Source organism: Athene cunicularia (genome assembly GCF_003259725.1).
Source record: "Athene cunicularia isolate RWA chromosome 15 unlocalized genomic scaffold, athCun1 chr15_part1, whole genome shotgun sequence".
Taxonomy (NCBI): Eukaryota; Metazoa; Chordata; class Aves; order Strigiformes; family Strigidae; genus Athene; species Athene cunicularia.
This window is the reverse complement of record NW_020799121.1, coordinates 7,579,977-7,599,390: the sequence shown is the minus strand read 5'-3', so window position 1 is coordinate 7,599,390 and position 19,414 is coordinate 7,579,977. Positions and strand designations below refer to the sequence as shown.

Here is a 19,414-nt window from a genome sequence, read left to right as displayed (position 1 = left end):
GGGGGGGGGGGAAAGCTAGCAGATCAGGGGAAGTACTAGAAGATAGATGCATGCCACCTCCGTTCTGGCATGGTCAACCACAGCGCTGTCACACCTACTGAGTTTAGGGCGTAACAGTGTCATCTCTTGACAGGTGTAGTATGAGTGTATTGGGTTTGTGTGGCAAGGTTTTGGTAGTGGGTGGGTGGGCTACAGGAGTGGCTTCTGTGAGAAGCTGCTGGAACCTTCCCCCATAGCCGATGGAGCCGATGCTGGTCGGCTCCAGGATGGACCCACCACTGGCCAAGGCCAAGCCCATCAGCTGTGGTGGTAGCGCTTCTGGGAAAACACGTTTCAGAAGGGGAAAAATAACCTGTGAAGCATCAACTATAGGTAGAGAGAGGAGTGAGAATATATGAGGGAAACAACTCTGCAGACATCAAGGTCAGTGAGGAAGGAGAGGCAGGAGGTGCTCCAGGTGCCTGAGCAGAGACTCCCCTGCACCCAGGGAGGCCCACGGGGGAGCAGACCCACCTGCAGCCCAGGGAGGACCCCATGTCGGAGGACGGGGGTGCCTGCAGGAGGCTGTGACCCCGTGGGAAGCCCACACTGGACCTGTGGACCCATGGAGAGAGAAGCCTCCACTGGAGCAGGTTTGCTGGCAGGACTTGTCACCCCGTGGGGGACCCACGTTGGAGCAGTCTGTGTCTGAAGGACTGCACCCCGGGAAGGGACCCACGCTGGAGCAGTTCATGAAGAGCTGCAGCCCATGGGAAGGACTGACGTTGGAGAAGTTTGCGGAGGACTGTCTACCATGGGAGGGACCCCACACTGGAGCAGGGGAAGAGTGTGAAGAGTCCTCCCTCTGAGGAGGAAGGAGCAGCAGAGACAATGTGTGAGGAACAGACCACAACCCCCATTCCCCATCCCCCTGTACCGCTGGCAGGAAGGACACAGAGGAAAATCAGGAGTAAAGCTAAACCCAGGAAGAAGATGGGGGGGGGAGGTGTTTTAAAATTTGGGTATATTTCTCATTATCCTACTCTGATTTGATTGGTAATAAATTAAACTAATTTCCCAAGTCGAGTCTGTTTCGCCCATGATGGTAACTGGTGAGTGACCTCCCTGTCCTTACCTCGACCCCTGAGCCTTTCTTTGTATTTTCTCTCCCCTGTCCAGCTGAGGAGGGGAGTGATAGAGCAGCTTTGGTGGGCACCTGACATCCAGCCAGAGTCAGCCCACCACAGTGAGCAAAGGCCATTATGATGGAGTGCTTCAGGGTAGAAAAAATAAAAACAGTGAACTAGGCTGAAGCTTTAGTATTTCTGCTCTGGACACTCCATTTTTTCATAGAGCTTTTGACCTAGTCACTTCTACTGACATTGACAGAAGATTATTATTCCTGCTTGTCCCTTCCTGTGTACTCTCCTCTCCAGTAATAGGGTACAGCTGCCAAAATTACCCAAACATAACTCTGGAAAACTGTGGTAAATGCTTCATATTTTGTTCCTCTAGTACACTGGTGATAGTATATGCAATCTCCACATCTTTAAACCTTTTCTTGCCTCCAGAGAAAAGGGGGATATTCTGTGGAAAGTTTGTTCAAAAAATCTCAGCCCTGTAACCAAAAATCAGCATTCAACAGGCATTAAAACCAAAAGAAAACACTGAGTTTTCTATGAGGTTAGCAAGAGCGACAAGGCTTTTAAACAGCCAGTCAGAATTAATGCAGATGACTTTTGAAGTTTAGGAGTAAACCCTGCAGCCAGCCCTTACAGGGGGGACAGTTCACAGCCGGTGCAGTAAAAGCCTTTCCACTAGCAACCTCAGCCTCAGCAGCAGCAAGAACTGATGTATGTTTGCGTCTGGCACTTGAATGAAACTCAGACTCCAACAACCCCAAGACCATGACAGAGAAGCTATTAAGGAAACCATGCAAATGGAAGATACTTGAGTCACATCTGAAGAAGCCACATCAACATGACTCACAGAATCACAATGGAAATTCTGAGGAATTTCATAAATCAGAATGAGCAATCGCTGCACTCTCACATTAGATAGTTTTCCTGAAGAGTGTTTGTTAAGAGCGACTAAGAAACAAGTAGTTCATATGCAGAAAAAATTAAGAAAATTCATTTCCCTCCCAACTGGTTTGACTGACCTTGTTGGTGCAGCTGGAGATGATGGTCAAAAGGGATTTTTTTGTTGTTGTCACTATCATTGCTTTGTCACAGTCTCCTTTTCCTGCATGTAAAGACTCTCATAAATTGTAGAAGTGCTGGAACATCTATGTAGAAATTTTTATTTTTGAGGGGTTTGGGTTCACGTGCTCAGGTGCTGGCTCCTGGGGGTCTGCAGGGGCCTGGGTGAGGGCAGGGATGCCCCACACAGCCGGTTCCTGTGGCCCCACCAGGCTGGTGGGGCTGTGGAAGGCACATGTATGAGGGAAAAAAAGTGTGAGAAACAGCCCTGCGAGTGCAGGGAGGAGGTGCTGCTGGTGCCAGAGCAGAGATTCCCTTACAGCCTGTGGAGAGGGCAATGCTGGAGCAGATACCCCCACTGCAGCCTGCGGAGGAGCCGTGTTGGAGCAGGTGGGTATTTCCTGACGGAACCGTGGCCGGTGGAGAGGAGCCCACACAGAGCAGGTATCCCGACAGGAACGGCAGCCTGCGGAGAGCCCATGCTGGAGAAAACGGGACTGACTATGACCCCCAATTCCCCATCCCCTCCGCGCCACTCAGGGGGGCAGGAAGAGGTAGAGAAGTTGGGAATAAAGGAACGAAGCTGAGCGTGCAAAAAAAGAGAGGATTGGGAAGAAGGTGTTTAGTTTTTGTCTTTATTTCTCACTATACAAATTTATTTTAATAAGCAATAAATTAAATTAATTTCCCCAAGTTGAGTCTGCTTTGTCCATGATGGTAACTGGCAAACGTTCTCCATCTTTAATTTCAACCCACAAGCTTTTTTCACCTTATTTTCTCCTTGAGGGGGAGGAGTGTGAGAGTGGCTGGGTGGGAGTCAGGCAGCCAACCAAGGTCAACCCCGTAAGGTCAGGTAGAGGGTGAGTCTTGAGTGGGAATTTGCCCAACCCGCTCTTTGCAGGGCTGTGAACAGTCCGAGGTCCTAGCACAGCAAGCTGGCTTCATGCTGATGGTTCTAGCACCTGGCACAATTGAGCTGCACAGAGTATTTCCGAAATCTGAGGACATAAACTGGCAACTCTGTCGGAAATGTTACAACATGACACAATCATGGGTGCAGTTAAAACTGTTGTCATCACTAGCTCTCGTCTTTCAGGCTCTCCTCCTGTCCTTTGCTACCCTTGCAAGGCAACACTGATGGAAGGGATGAATTAGTGACAGGTCTCACACAAAGCACTGAGGAAGCAGCAGGGGTTTTTTTAAAAAAGATGATGCTTGAAAACAAAACAAAAAAAAAAAAAAAAGGAGAAAGACAATTTCACCAAAAATCAGCTAGCCAGATTTTATTAATCCTGACTCTACTTGCAGGACCTACACAAAGGACTACAGACTATTGTACTTCCTCAAATAATTGTTGCCAATCACCACACAGAAAGTGGTCTTACAGAAAAACCACTTTTTTTTAAAAAAAGGAAAAAATTTAACTTGTTGGCTTTAAATTAATTAAGATACTGCATTTAAAGGGAATTCAGGGAAAAGAGGGAAGGATTTGAGGAGAGGGAAAAAAAAGAAAGAAAAAAAGAAAAAAGGGCAAAACCTCAGAATTTGTTTTGAAGACTATTTAGAGTATTTTAAATAGGCGTTGACCACAAAATGAACAAAATTAACAGAAAAAAATATTGCCATATCTAAGTGCCATGTACTCAGGATAATGTGGAACCGTATCATATGCTGCAATAAAATGTTTAGGCTGATCATTTCTTGTCTTTTTGGCACTCTGCTGACACACTTTTTAAAGTGTTAATTAAAAAAAGAATCAAATCAACACTGAGAATTGGATAGACTTGTGCCCTACAGTCTCTTCTGACCACTAATTTGTGGAGCTGGGGCTCCGCCAACTTCCAATGAATCTGTGGAGAGTTTCCAGCAAACTGTCATCGCAGCAGGATGCAGTTCTTGATAGGGTGATCATACATGGCAAGTGAAGTGATGCTGAACTGTCACTAAACAATTCTGGTTTACTGTGCCTGAATCTTCCTTTAAGGATCATTCAGAAAAGGAGATTGGCAGTTTATTTCCAGATACACATTTATGATATAAAGCACCTAAAACCTAGTAGTATCCACATGGAAGCATGCTTTTTGGATTATTGTCACATTGTGGGAGAATGACAAAGAACACTGGACTAGTTGTAGCTCTAGAACACAAACAGCTTTAACATTTGTTATATTTATAAATAAAAGAGGCCACGACAAGAGACCCTGAACAGGCAGTACATTCCTCTTCGGGATTCTGATTTTTTTTCCGTTCTATTCTCTTTAGTTTGAAATAAAGAATTTTAGATTTCAAATACATGACTGCATTTTAAATGCCACTAATGCAGCAGCCATCCTGTGTTCATTTATTAATTTTATTTTTAACTATGTCTTGGAAATAGCCTTCTAAATAAGCACAAAAAGAAAGCTGAGCTGCATGTAGAATACTAATAATAATTTGGAAATTCAGTGTAGATCTGTTGACTTTTGACAGGTTTCTGCCTTCTGAACATGGACACAGACAAGGCTACTACAGCACAGAGCAAAAATCAGCAGTTAGTCTAGGCCTCCCTTGATGTACCTTCCCTCCAACAGCCTTCAAAATATCACAGGTAAAGTCAGGCATGTGATAGTCAAGTGTTTTTATTTTCTTGGAAAAAACATAAAATCCCTTCTGTGTTACTGCCATGGGAAATCAGAACATCCCCTTGCCACTCTGTGACTTCTTCCATACACCTCCTTTGCCTAAATATTGGGGTGGGCAGGGAATGAAAGAAATCTCTGCCTATTGCTATATTAATTCCAAATAGCAGTATCTTATATTCTGCTGTCTTTCCATCCTGCCCCCTACGAATTAAATGAAGACAGACTGGTAAATTGTCTGAAGTGTCTTCTAGAAGAGATAATTTTGTTTGAATCACTGTCTTCTGAACTCAAAAAAAATCAAAGAGCAAACGAGACCTTTTTAAGACTGTCACCCTATGGAAGAAGCAGATTTAAGAGGACTGACTTTCAGAGAAAATTAGACAGTCCAACCTGAAAACTACGGAGGGAAGAGAAGCATCAAGACTAGCAGCCACTGGAAAAGTTGATGGGAGTGTGTTCAGATATCTGCCAATGGCACTGAAAGTGCACAGGTATACAGCAACGTTGCATGGTATTTTCCATCCTAAATCACTTTGCCACATCAACTGTTAGACTGTAGTCTTTCTGCTTCATATTTGTCCCACTTTAAGGCTTTTAACTAAAATGATTCAGTCATCTCCAAGGGGAAGTTGAATAATGTTACGCTTTTTTCTGTTGAAAAGCTCATCACTTCTAAGTTATGGAACAGGATCTTGTCCCTGGGCAGCAGACAGTCCTCTTTCAGAAGGATAAGAACCAGGACATGCAGGATGATAGAGACAGCTGAAGTAACACAGCCAGGAGGACCAACAGTCCTCCAAGGGATTTAAACCAAGCATGAATTATCTAGGAATAATCAGACTGCAGTGAGATTTTAATTGGCATGTCAGGAAATCAGAATCAGGTTCTACCTTTAGATGGGCTCCATCCCATCTGTGTAATTCTTCAATAGCTTCATCAAGTTATTTAAGCAGGCATGGTAAGAAAGAGTGAGAAGGGAATTAAGGGGAGAAGTTGGAATTAGATGCAGACTGTTTAATTAACTATCTCAATATAAGTGTCAACTTTTTTTGTATTTAAAAAAATACCACAGTACATCATTCCTTTCTCCAAAGAAATGTCTTCCAAAAGAAGAGGCCAAACTGAGACTAAGAGACAGAATGTATATTAAAACCTTAAGTTTTCTAACCAAAGAGTTGGCAGGACTTGCATGCCCAGGGGACTCAATCCCTCATCAGACATGCAGGCATCCACCCATCATGCATGCATAGTATGCTGTTTTGGAGACATATCACAACATACACAATGGCAGAAGCAGCCCAACAGAAAATTATTTCTAGGGGAACCAAGAAGAAAACTGGCAAGAAAAGACACTTGTTTAATGCCAAGTGGATATTACACTCAAAATAGCTTGTCTTCATTTCCAAAGCAGTTGAAGCAACAAAAATAAATAATGCCACTCTGAAAGATGAAAACAAAAGCATAAAGCAAATTCATCACAAAAAAGCAAGATCCACTGCATCACTACACTAAACAGGGCTCTCTTGTGTTCAGAAGAGGTCAATGTAACTGGCAAATTGCTAGACATCTCTTGTTGACCAGACCCAAACCTGCTTACTCTTCTGGATCATGTAAATTCACAGACTAAATACAGAACTTCTTGTGGGTCAGCCTCTTTGGAGAGGATACCAAACGTGTGTACGTCACAATAAAGACAATGACTCACTTGAGAGCTTACAGTCTCCATACAGAAAAATTGTTGCATCAACCCATGAAAGCCACACCAGCTCAATAGATGGGACCAGATTTTTAATTGCACCTCATAACCCTTTTCTCTACTCTTGGCACTTTAGAAGGTAGACAAGCAGCTGATCACCCTATGTGCATGTATTGGGCAAAAAGCCTTATCCACCTGAACAGACCAGTCTGGAGGTCACCTGTCAAGAGAGAGACTGAGAACAGCGAAAAAACCCAGCATAAGAGCCAGACAAGAGGGAGCCAGACAGCCCAGGAAGACCCAGAGTGACTGTAAAGACCACTCAGAAGTTACACAGTAAGTGAGGGATGTACGGTGTAAAGGGGTTAGTGCTTAGTCCTTGAGATGGAGAGCGGCTGTAAACAGTTGCTTATGGCACTTTAAAACCCCTGTACTTCTCCATTGCCTTCTGCTGTCAAGAGCTTCTGAAAGGGCAAACCAGGCACTGGGATTATGCCACAAGCCAAGGGTCACATCAGCAGTCTGCCACAGCAGCTATGGAGTTTGGGGTCAACAGGAGTCCTGGGGCCAGATACTACCAAGGATAAAGAGTCCAAGGGAAATGCTAGGTGAAGAAAATGTGGGTCTGGCAACCACCTTATTCAGGAACACGCTAGGGCCCAAAATTCACAAACCTCCAACACCCACCCAGGGAAAAATTAAAAATATCCACCTAGATAGTAAATGGAGAGACAATAGCTGGCTCAGAAATGCATTTCTATTTTATCAGATATGAATTATAAATCAAACACAGCATGCCAGAGAAGGAATCATTAATTATTCAATTCTCAAACCACAAATATCATGTTTAGCTCTATCCCACTAGCCTTTATAATAGAACGCAAGAAAAACTATTTGGCAAAAGTAGCCATTGTGAACTGACATACAAATAAAAGTTTAAAGACTACAATGGTACCATTAATCTTTTAAAGACAGACAACAAAGCTTTAGTACATGTATCTCCATATTCATACAGATTTAAGTGATAAAGAAACAGTCTTGCTGTATGACATTCCCTTGCATTTGAGGAAGGCCCAAACTGACATTAGATGGAGAAGAAACCCTAGAATAAACCGAAGCCCTCTCTTAAAGAAAGATCTTCATTGGGTCTTGGGCTCACAGGACATTCGCTTGGAGTTGGCACATATGTGCAAAACTTCCTAAACACCAATACTCCGGTTGTACTGTGCCTCTCCGCCTCAGTTTTCCTCTTTGAGGAACAGGGATGATAGCACCGACAGCCTAATTCACCAGTTATGCTGCTGGACACCAGAACGGACAGAGACTTCAACAGAGAGTAGCAGCACGGTTTTGCCCCAGCTAACTACCTACATAAGAAACAGACGCAGATAAAACCTTGCACTTAATGCAGAAGGATTAAGCAACGTGCCAGAGAGAGTACAGAAAGCTTTTTGCCGGATTAACACCTGAACCCAGGCACTAGGCAGCCCTAATAATAGTCCACAAAATAATTTTTAAATACATATACACACCTGAGCATTTTCCCAGGTGTGTGTCTTTTATGGCCTTGCCCTCTCTCCAAGTGATGGTGTCTCCGGGGCAGCTCCCAAATGGATATCACACATCGTCCTGCGTAAGTCAGGAAAGGGGCCATGAATGAAGGCTTATGACCATGCTCAAAGCTTCCTACCAGGAAGGGCCCAAATGTGAAACAGAAGATGACTATCCTGTGTTCTACCCAACCTTCTTCAGCTCAGGCGTTAAGAGAAGGGAAGCAGAAGTCTCCCAACCTGTTGAAAACACTGTTTATCAGCAGCAGCAGGGCCAAATTCAATGTCAACATGTAAGATCTTGTATCTTATTATCATTGCACCCTGTCAAATGCCATTTTCTGAAAATACACAGAGATGACACGACCAGAACCATGCCATTTCAAAGAACCAACCCTTTCACTAGTATAAACAAAACTGTGTCCGCCTGTCCTCCTCTGCTATCCCTCATCTTCTTCAGAGCATTGCTCATATAAGCAGGCTTTCATTTCAAAATTTTAAGTTTCAATATGGATATATTACATAAGATGAGGGTATGTTCTCTGCAGAGCTCTGCCAAGAGGAGCTAAGAGGGGTCCTTGCAGTTTATTTTCTGATATAGTTCTGCATCTGAACATGGACTAGAACTTTTGTTCCACCATTAAAAAAAAATCCCATTGATTTAATGGCCACACCCAGCAAGTCCTGTAATTTTAATTTTTCCATGTCTTTGCCCTTTGAAGTTTATGTGGCAAATATTAATCCCCTTTTCTGCTGTAGATGCCTCGTGTTCCGTACACGAATTAGAAGTTACCTCATCAGATTCAGTGGTTTCATATCTCCTTCTGTTTGACTCACACTGTGTATCAGGAAGCAGCCATTTTATATACATCTTCCTACAGAATCATCAAAACTTGGTCATATGAAAAAAATTCAAGTGCCTGTTGATGCTTTCATTGTTTCTGCCACAAAGACTTGTTAGTCATTTACACAAAATATGGTTCTGTGCAAAGCCAGCCTGCTTGTGCACTGATCAAAACACTATAGACAGAGGGTGTCACTTTGTACAATGTTACTTTAAAATGTGCATAGTATGAAATCTCTCTTTAGAGCTGCATTACTACACAAGCTTGTATTTGGTTCTTCACAGAGTAATTAGCATACGGTGTAAATAGAGTTAAAGAATATGAAAAGCAATGACCCTGTGAATTAGGATACTAAATTATAACTGTATTATATAACTGATATATAACTATATTATAAGAAGGTTAGCATTCATGTCCTGTTCACTGTTATGGCTCTATGAGTGGCAGTTTTCACTAGCTTCTGCACACTTCTCACAGTTTTAAGCATTTAGCTGGTTCAAGGCCAGCAGTTACAACTCGAGGCAGGCAAGAAATAGAATTCATTTAGAGGTAGGGACCTCCGATAACAATTTTCATCCAATATGAGAACATTTCTCATCCAATAAATTTGTGAGAATGGGGAATTACAGTTGTCACCTAGATAGCACGATTCTTTAACCAGAAAACGCCCAGATACAGGAAAGAGTTCATACCTTTGGGGTCTTGCTAATAATTTTTAACAATGGCAACATCAGGGCTATATGCCACGTAATACCCAAAGAAAATGAGTCTTGCCAGGCCAAATCCCAACTCCATCCTAGTGACCTTTGTGAGCCACAGATGTAAAGCACAAGGACAGAGTTACTGTCTGTATAATGCCTAAAAGTGAACCTAGACTGCCAGTTCGAACCACAAACCTCAACTCAACAAGTAATTTGCTTCCACGTGGCCAGGTGATAAGGCAAGGATTGCAGCAAGATCTTCAAACAGAAAAGACAGATGTGAGACTTACGCACCATACAAGGGAGAAATGAGAAGATAATTTGAAACACAGAAGGAAACACAACCTAGAGTTACTGGTCAGAGTCACAGGTTTGACCACCTGAAGATGATCATACAGACATCCCCAAGTCCCTGTTCCACCGTTGTGCCTTGGGATGTTGGAGGAGAAGCCAAGTCAACAGTGTGGTTCCAGGGGGAAGCGTCTGGGCAACAGTTTCCGAGCCCAGTGCCAGACACGAGCTCCATGGAGGCAGAGCGCGCCCACCTACACAGCTAATGGCTCCTGCCGCTTGGAGCCAAGAAACAACGTCATCAAATGCTGGGAGGTGGTTCAGCAAGCTGCTGACAGCAGACCGGGGTTAACCACTGGTGCTCAGCGTTATTAGATCATAACACATCTGGAGAGTCTTATGGCTAGGGCAAACATTAATCTTCAGAGAAAGCTAAACGTGCAAAATGAGATCTCACTCATGAGAAAAAAACTGAAAGGGAGGTTATACACAATTAAAATAATCCCAAATAACTTTTGAAAACTGAACTGGCTGAAAAGGGGGAAGAGGAAGTGTCTTTCCATAAGGAAATATCTGGCTCTCCCAGCTGACTGAGATCAAAGGAGGAAGAAAAGTTTTAAGTGAGCCTTTCCATTTTGAAGCATTGATGTGATTGACCCAAGTTTAAATTAAAATGATGCTTGTTTATAGAAAATGTCCAAACTTTCCTTATTCCCAGCACTGTACTTAAATTGTGTTAATATAGATATTACATTGGATTATTTCCCTGAAGACATGAAAGAGAGCTAATGCAAATGCCAGTTTAGTTTTAAGAATCCTGGGAGAATAAGGCTTTGTCTGACTTTATTTATGAAAGCCCTTATATATTTAAGCAGTTTCAGGTTTGCTTTGTTAGGCTTCAACTTAAAAAGTAATTTGTTAATTTAAGAATATTCCATGATTAGTTTAGTCTGAGTGCACACAGGGGTTTTCTAGAGAGTAGTCACTTCAAAGCAGCACATACAAACCTTATTTCCATGGGAATTACTGAGTAGTCAGCCTCCATGAACGCCTCCCTCCATCAAGAAATAATGAAATCGTTTTATATGTGGCTTGACAACAACCTGTATTGCATGTATTCCCCTCTTCCTATTGCCTGCTTTGTTCCATAAAGCTTGCTGGCCTCTTGCACAAAGGGCACCACTTCCTAATTATGTGACTTCACACAATATTAAAGTACATAACAAAATGGTGCACACGTACACTGGAAACAGCTGCTTCAGTGTTTAGAGGTCCTCATCCAAATTCAAGAGGTCTTTTTTCCGCACCTGGGTCCAGTGTCCTTTCTTACTGGATGATCTCAACACACAGCAGTAGAGTACAGATATTTTATAAGGATTTCACATTGGAAGTCCACAAATCCTGCGTTTACACTTTCACAAACAGAAAACCATGGTAACCACTGCAATATCTAAGTATGGGTTACTGTACAGTTTATTCTATAATAGCCATCCTGAGAAAAACAGTCAAGTCTCCACTAATGTCTGCATAATAGGTTTAGAAATCAGAATTTTAGGCACTTTGGAGCAAGTCTAGCTAAATTGCATTAGTAACTGCAGAAGAACAAACAGGGACTAATTAAATCCTCTTTCTAGATACAGATTACTGGCTGAAGATTTATGTAGTATACACTATGCTGTGGTGTACTCATTTGAGTTAATTATCGCAATCACCAAGCAAGGATCCCCAAAACTCCCTCTCCTATGGTAAAATAAGATCTAGGCTGACTATGGTTTTCCAATCTGTGGTATTCCTTGCAAAAGAATAATACAGAATTTCTAATAAAAACTGAAGTATTACTGTTTCAACCCCCATGCCTCCTCCTTTCAATTCCATTAGCAGCTCCTACTGACAAATGATCAAGTAACAGTGCAGCCAAATTGAACATTACTCTTGGATTAGTAAAAGAAGTCTACTATCTACTGGCTCAAATTAAAGGACAGTAAATCAATGCTCCACTTTTGCACTGGTTAGACATGTAGCACTGATTCAGTTTTTAAGATACTTCTCCCCACTCCAGCAGTATTTCTTTCATGTTCTAAACTGGCTGATACAACTGTATTCCAGACACTTCCCAATGCAAGCTAAACAAAACTCATGGTTTCCCTTTGTAGGCTTAAAAAAGTTTCCTTGAGGCTTATACACTAAGTAAGAACAGAAGACCTGTTCCAGGTCATCTTTCACAGGTCCCACATAGATAGATCCCCGCACCACAGGATCCTACAGCTGATTTCAGCTAAGAAGCACCTAGTAAGAGACGAAGTTGTTTACACAAAAAATGTTAAGTGTATAATTAGCAACCATCCCAGGTAATGAACCTTAAAAATCAGACCTCCAAGGTCACCACATGTATCTGTCTCTCAACTGAAGTTCTATTTGTGTTTTGAACAGTAGCATCCCTTAGTTTATGTTACTAATAAACCAAATGAGTTCTCATGTCTTTTGAACAATTTTGTAAAGATTGCTTCTATTTATAGAAGGATACACATGTGGCATACTTGAACAAACACGGACAGTATTTAAATTAGCATCTTGAAAAGGACTTTATACAAAAATAGAAAAATTGCTTGTATATTCATGTTCAAAGGCTGAGAGGCCCACCCTGATCTAATTGAGACAGTCTCTCATTCCTATTTCCACACATCTCTAATCTCTGCTCATTAGGAAAAATAGAAAGGAGGTTGGTACTGGCATAAATCACACACTGACTACAGCTGTGGATGGCCCGTGTACAGGAATAACTCTCACTGCGTTGGCTCTTCTGCCTTGAAAACTAGATCTGAAGAGAGCATTGAAATGACACCGGGGTGGCCACATGCAGATAGCTGCACGTCCCACAGCTGAAGATGACTAGCTATTTACTACCATCAACAGAGATGATTCTCCTTTTCCCTCTCCCAAACTACAGGAAGAAAAAATATTCCTGTTGATAATAAACATTGGGTTTTTTTCTAAACGAATGAATTTTAATAGCTTTCAGAAGTGCCCTGTATTGCCAGCTTTGCCAATCTCACTGAAGGCAAAGATAGAATCAACTAGTTAAAAGCAGTAAAATGAGCTGTCTTCCAGCATAAAAAAAAAAAAACAAAAACCAACAAAAACTTTTCACACTTTAGTTAAATGGATTTTCCCGTTGAGATTGCCTGTCTTTTTATCTTGCATGACAAGTTTGTCTAGATTCTCTTTACAAAAATTATATGCCAAGATGAAATTGCCACAGCTTAAAAGGACATTTCACTGTCATAACAAGAATAAATATTTTTCAGAAGCTGACAGACATGACGACTGAGATGACTCAGGTCAACCTGGCAAGCCTTACCTTTTCTGGATCGCAAGTAGAATGGACAGGGAAAACCTGCCATTAAAGATGCATTTCAGATGGAAAATGTTGAGATAATCTCAGGAGGCTAAACTGTAGTACTTGAAATCAGTGTTTGTTTGTTTTGAAATTCACCTGATTAAATGGATGGACACCTTTTTGCACACCCTTTTTCCTCTATACAGTGTCCTCTGCGTGGCTGTCAGTGAATGTATACTTTGTGAAGTGGCTCCCTACCTGTTCCAACAATTTCTTGATTTGGCATGTGGGGAAAAAAAAAATAAATCAGAAATATATTAATACTCCAAGTAGTGAAGTATGGTTTGGAAAGAAAGTTCAAGAAGGGACAATTTGTTCTTTTTCATAATTAGCATTACCAATATCAAATGAACCCCCAGAATGGCTAACAAGAGACAAGGAAGATGAGCTTTGTGTTGCAAGCATTTCAGAATTACACGTTTATCTGATACGACTGTCCAGTTAGTATGAGGGGGAAGTGGATAAGCAGAGTGGCAATGTTTCCATGTGCTTTCAAACACTCCACAGTAAACCCTGAACTTCTGGCATCATACATCACAAGCAACTGCCACCAGAGCTACGCCCAAATCCACAGGCAGCTTTCAGCAAGCTACTAGGCAGAGGCCAAACCATAGAGGGATGTAAAATCATGCTCCAAGGCACAATTCATACTGTCCAGCAGCATATCAAGACTAAACAATCTGAGCTAGAATTTACCTTTATTTCCTTTTTTGTGCGTCTATTTATCAGTATCCAGCTCTGTTTCCTCTGGTTTGGTATAAAATGCACCTGTGTTACAGATGAAGCTACATTTTAAACCACGTTTCATCATTTGTTCTAACTAAAATCAGAACGCTGAGCTGGCAGAAGTAGACAATCTGAACATCTGGAACTGGAGTTCACTGAAGCCCTTAAAACACTTTGGGTAAGAACATCATCTTTGGATACAAATCAAATTCACTAAAGCAAAGATGATCTTCTATTAGCTTGATCTTTGCTCATGATTAAACAAACCTAAGTCAAAAAAGCAAATTATGCTTTCCTTTTTCTTTTTTTTTTTGATCTATGAACATATACAAGTCATGGGAAGATGAGATCTAATACATAGTTCAAGAGTTTTAGGTACACTTATAATTGTATTTCCATTAACTATCATCCAGAATGGTTACTATAGTTTTGAACTTTAAAATTCTATTACATACTTATTTTAGGGCTATTCCAGTGCAGGATCAGATAATTGCTGGGGGGAGGGAGAAAAGAAGAGCTTATGGTTTCAGTACATTTATCGTAATATAAGTGTATTTGAATTCATATACAGCTAACCTGTATGTTTAAGCCTTTGCAGGAATACTGAATCTTTCTAGTTTATGAAATACTATAACACAATATACAAATGTGGGGGGAACACCAAAGAATTTTTTTAAACGTCGTGAATGAAGCCAAGCTTTCCTCCTTGCCAAGGCAAATCCACCAGCCCAGCTACTGAGGACAGTCTACCAGCCATTCTTCCTCCTTCTACTGTCTAAATAGCAAGGGCATAGGCTATTTCTCTATTTCTTTCTATCCCTACTGTGACTTCAACTTCAGTTGCTCTTCTACACCAATTTATCACTCCTCAGTTGTTTCCTGAAGGTTACTGATATGAAATTCCCCTGTGTCACAGACTGCATTAGAGTGCCAATTGCATATGTCTGTGGCATATGCCTATGATTACCTCCCATTATTACTTCTAAGAACAAAGTTGAAGTCTCATTTTCAGTATTGACTGGATGAGTTTTTACCTTACTTGTGCTTTCAGTTCACACAGAAAATTACCAATTTTATTATCCCATTTCAAGGAATAATATACAGCAGTGTTACTATCATCATATCAAAGAAGCAGTGGCACCCGGACCTTTGTTATGAAGTATGTGTTTCTCCCGTACTTCAAATATGCTCAAGTGACTGCATGCTACAGAAAACAGTCTGAAAATGGGTATTTTATCAGAAATTTCTAGTCTACAATACTCAGTGAAAGAATTCAGAGCTTTTTTTCTCCTTACTAAGATAATTCACAGTTTTTCCTTAAAGCCTTATGCTTTTAGTTTGCTGTGTAATCTTTCGATACAGGCATTGCAGCTGCTAAACTAACTGGGGGGTTCTCAGCACTAAAAATTAAGTAGCAGAGGTAACTTACACAGGTGAAGGGAACTATTAGCTCCAGAATAATCATAGAATCATTTAGTTTGGAAAAGGCCTTTAGGATAATTAAGTCCAACTGTAATAGTTAATTGGGTGACGTTATGACAGCACTATGCTTACTGACAATTAAGGGGCATTTTCTACTAATACTGAAATTACGCGACCTAAAATAAGGTGGGAAGTCCTCAAAACTCAGGTTCTTTGAATAAACACACTAAGGTTTATGTCACAGCAGTCGGTAGTCCATGGCATAACAGCCCAGACTTCACTCAAATAGGTTAAATTGTTATCTCTAACGAAAAGCCTCATGAGAAATATGAAGAAAAAAGGTTTTGGTAGAAAGATGTTCAGGTCTGCTACAACTGAATCACTCTGGATTCTTGCAACATTAAGAAGAAACAGTTCTTCTTTCATTATGCCATTTGGTTTGTTCATATAAGTAAATTAACCTAATCATTATATATAACATTATTGATACGTTGCTTCATAATCCTTAGAGTTAATGCTTGTTTACTCTCCTACTGTGATAAATTAGACCACCTACTCACGGGCTTGTATTTATTATTAAAGGAACACACAGGGAGAGCTAAAAGCCTTGCAATAATACAACTGCAATATTTAGTTGCCTTTCCAGGCAGTAATCTTGATAGCTTCATTCCTCCTCATAAAACCAGAAGGAATATAACAGTGATACAATGGATCCTAAATAGTTAGCTGAGGAAAAAGAATAAAGGACAATCTATAATGGAATTCTCCCAAATTATGAGTACCAGTGATCAACACCACCATGAACTAACAGTGGATGCTGTGTATTTCAAACACTTTATGTGCTGGCATTTAGCAAAGGTGTTGGGACAAAAGCTAAAAATAAAGACTACACTGCTAAAAAGCTAACCCTGGCCTTCAAGTTCAAAGAGCTTTTCATCTACCAGAAGACACTCGTAACACGTGGCTTGAGCCCATAAACATGTCTAGGAAGAAAGCCGAGTCAGAGCATGTTTTTCATACACGTTACTCAGAAATGTTTGCAGTGCCCTAAAAGGAATTTTCTTCTATTCAGTAAGTGGTTTTAAAAAAGGAAATTATTCACTTTTTCCACATATATTAACCTCCATTATTTAGTAGCACCACACCACACACAGTTGCTCAAGTCTCTGATATCCCACTGAGCTGATTTGCACCAAAAAATTGATATCCCAGTCCTATCTATCACTTTCATTTATTTATGCACAGGTTAGTTCACTAGCAGACACAGCAGCCTTAGTGCTTAATGACACAAATAAAGAACTAGGAAACACACATGTAAATCTTCATCTGATAAAGTTCTATGACAAGCAAGCATGGATTGTATCAGTAACACAGCTTAAAGCAATTTTAGGCCAGTGCCTCAACTGCTGCCTATCATAGATTTACCTGACGTCACAAGAGCCGTGCAAATCAACACCCCTGAAAATTCAGGTCTATCTCAACCTTTAACAACGTATCTCAACAAAAAGATCTTCAGGACACAAGACACTGCCTGTGGAAAAAGATAAAAAAATGGAGATGCTCTGAAAAAAACCACCACCACACAGAAGACACTAATCTCATGCATACTACTTGCTTTGATTCCAAGGCAAAGATAGATTTTACTAAAACTGCTCAGGATAAAAAACAACAGCAATTCCATACAAATTTATCTGAGTATTTTTGAATGGACAGGACTTCAGATACTGCCTGACAACAGTTGCTCAATTATGTGTTACTTTTATTACATGCAAGACTTGGCAGCAGCAGAGACGTATGTTTGGGACAGTCCTCAAAAAATTTACTAACACTTCAAGACGTGCAGGCCAAGTTACAATATGGAGAGATCCTAAAAATACTTCATTTTGCATGTAATTATTCACTGATAACAGAGGGAGCAGAGTTAAGTTTGAGATTTGTTAACAGACTAAAGCAAATTGCTTCTTCCCCACAGTAACATATTCTAAAACGAACATCTCGGTTGATGTCCTGGTGCCAAAGGATGTTTCAACTGTGCTACCAGGAAGATCTTAGATCACTAAGCAATTTGTAGCTCTAAATTACAAGTATCATGTGAAAACAAACATAGAGCTTCCAGAACAACCTTAGCATATATCCATTTTTCAAGATGCAGGAAGAATAAATGTCAGCATTAAGACCCTTTTTTTGACTATGAAACCATTAAAAAATTATTCATAACACCAGTGTCAACCAAGTTCACCACAGAAGCCAACTTTTCTTGTGCTTGTCCGCAAGCACCGAACTGTAATTAGATGCCCAAATGATGAATGACAGGCTTACACTTGTACCAGTTCCTGGGGCTTGTACCAGTTCTTGAAACAGTGTAATATCCTGAAAGGATTTACCAGTACTTCAGATCAAATGCATTAAAAAAACAAGCAGCATGAAATCAAGTCATATTAAGTCAAGAGCATAACTCAGTGTCAAAACCTGTTCCGATCTGAGAAACTGTTAGACGAAACAACATTTGCATTCTATTCTGAAATCCTACATTAAGATTACTATATCAGTAACGAGCATTTTGAAACATTGAGAATCATATCACAGCCAAACCAAGAAGGATAAAGACATAGACACATATTCCAACTGTTACATAGCCTTCTGCTTCTAACAGCTTCACTGAGCTCAGTTCAAGATTAGCAATGGCGAAACGAGGAAAACAGTTCCAAAATAAGTGAAACAAATCTGAACATCCAAGAGCAATCTTTTCACCTTCCCAAAGAGCAGCTTAACCAGAGCTCATTTCAGAGCACAGTTTTGTGGCATCTCTCTGGAAATACCGACAACGCCTCTGCAGAAAAGCTGCCGTCACCCCAGCATGGGAAGGGTTAGCGATCTACATAACTCAAGTTTATATAAAGGGAGAGGAAACAGAAAGCTAAAGCACTACACCACTCACATATTAATGTAACTACAGGAGACCTCCAAGCTGACCGCCAGAGCTCAATTTGGCATTTAAGGGAGAAGGGAATCGGAGAAGAGAAAACAAGGAGGGGGGGGGGGGGAAAGTTTCCCCCTCCCTCCTTCAAGCAAATCTAAATTTGTTCATTAGATCCTCTGGCTTTTAGGGACAGTTACGTAAAAATATGTAGAACCCGTAATGCTTACAATAGGATTCCTTCCACTTCAAAAGGCTGTGCCGGACAAACCCTGACACACACCAGCGGCTGGCGGAAAGGCCAGCTCTCCCTGCCGAAGCAGAGGAGACTCTGCCCAGGTGACACCCGGGCAGGACTCACGCCGGCGGGCGCCAGGGCGGCGGTGCCCGAAGGGGCAGGTGTCTGCACACACCAGCCCTGCGCGCAGAGCCGGGGGAGCGGGAGGGCTCCGGCATCGCTGATGCACCCAGCCGGCAGCGGCAGGAGTCCGAAAGCGCTTACGTGCCGCGAAATGGTGGATCTGACAGTCAGACACGGTTTACGATACGGAGGGATAATAAGCCTCTGCAAGGCAACGCCGGGAAGGGATAGCAGGAGGCAGGCGGGGAGCGGGACCAGCAGCGGCAGGGCCTGGAGGAGCTGTCAAGCCCAGCCGCCTCCCCCCGCCGGGCCGAGCGGCCCCCGCCCGGGCCCCCCTCCGCCAGAGCGGTACTTACGTGAAAACAAAAAATAAAGTAGTCGAACCCACTAATAAGGCAGCTGCTGTGGAGACAGGGATGTATTTAGTAGGTTTAAACCTCTTTCCAGTGCTGCTGGGCATCCTGTAGCTTACACATCACTATATAAATCCAACCCGAGAGGAGGGAGCCGGGAGGATGCGGGGACCCTCCGGCGCGGGGAGAGCGGGACCCGGGCGGCAGGGAGGGACGGGCGAGGGACGGGGAGCAGCTGACCTCCAGCACAGGAAATCCCACCCACACCGCCCGGCCCACTCGGCTGATGTCAACCAGCCCCTTAAGGTAGCGCTGCGGGGAGACAGGGGCGCGCAGGCAGCGCGGCCCCGCGGC

At 42.0% G+C, this 19,414-nt stretch overlaps 1 protein-coding gene across 3 annotated transcripts in view; it reads right to left on the bottom strand.

The window, feature by feature from the left end:
* Positions 1–19,276, bottom strand: part of ZDHHC8 (zinc finger DHHC-type containing 8) — a 121,089-nt gene extending 101,813 nt beyond the window's left edge. For all 3 annotated transcript variants that reach the window (XR_003399528.1, XM_026859720.1, XM_026859721.1), the window contains exon 1: positions 19,064–19,276. Coding sequence is in view for 2 of the 3 variants with exons in the window: in XM_026859720.1 (XP_026715521.1) it covers positions 19,064–19,167 (104 nt within the window). In the remaining variant the exon portion in view is untranslated. The remainder of the gene's footprint in view (positions 1–19,063) is intronic.
* Positions 19,277–19,414: the final 138 nt, after the last annotated feature.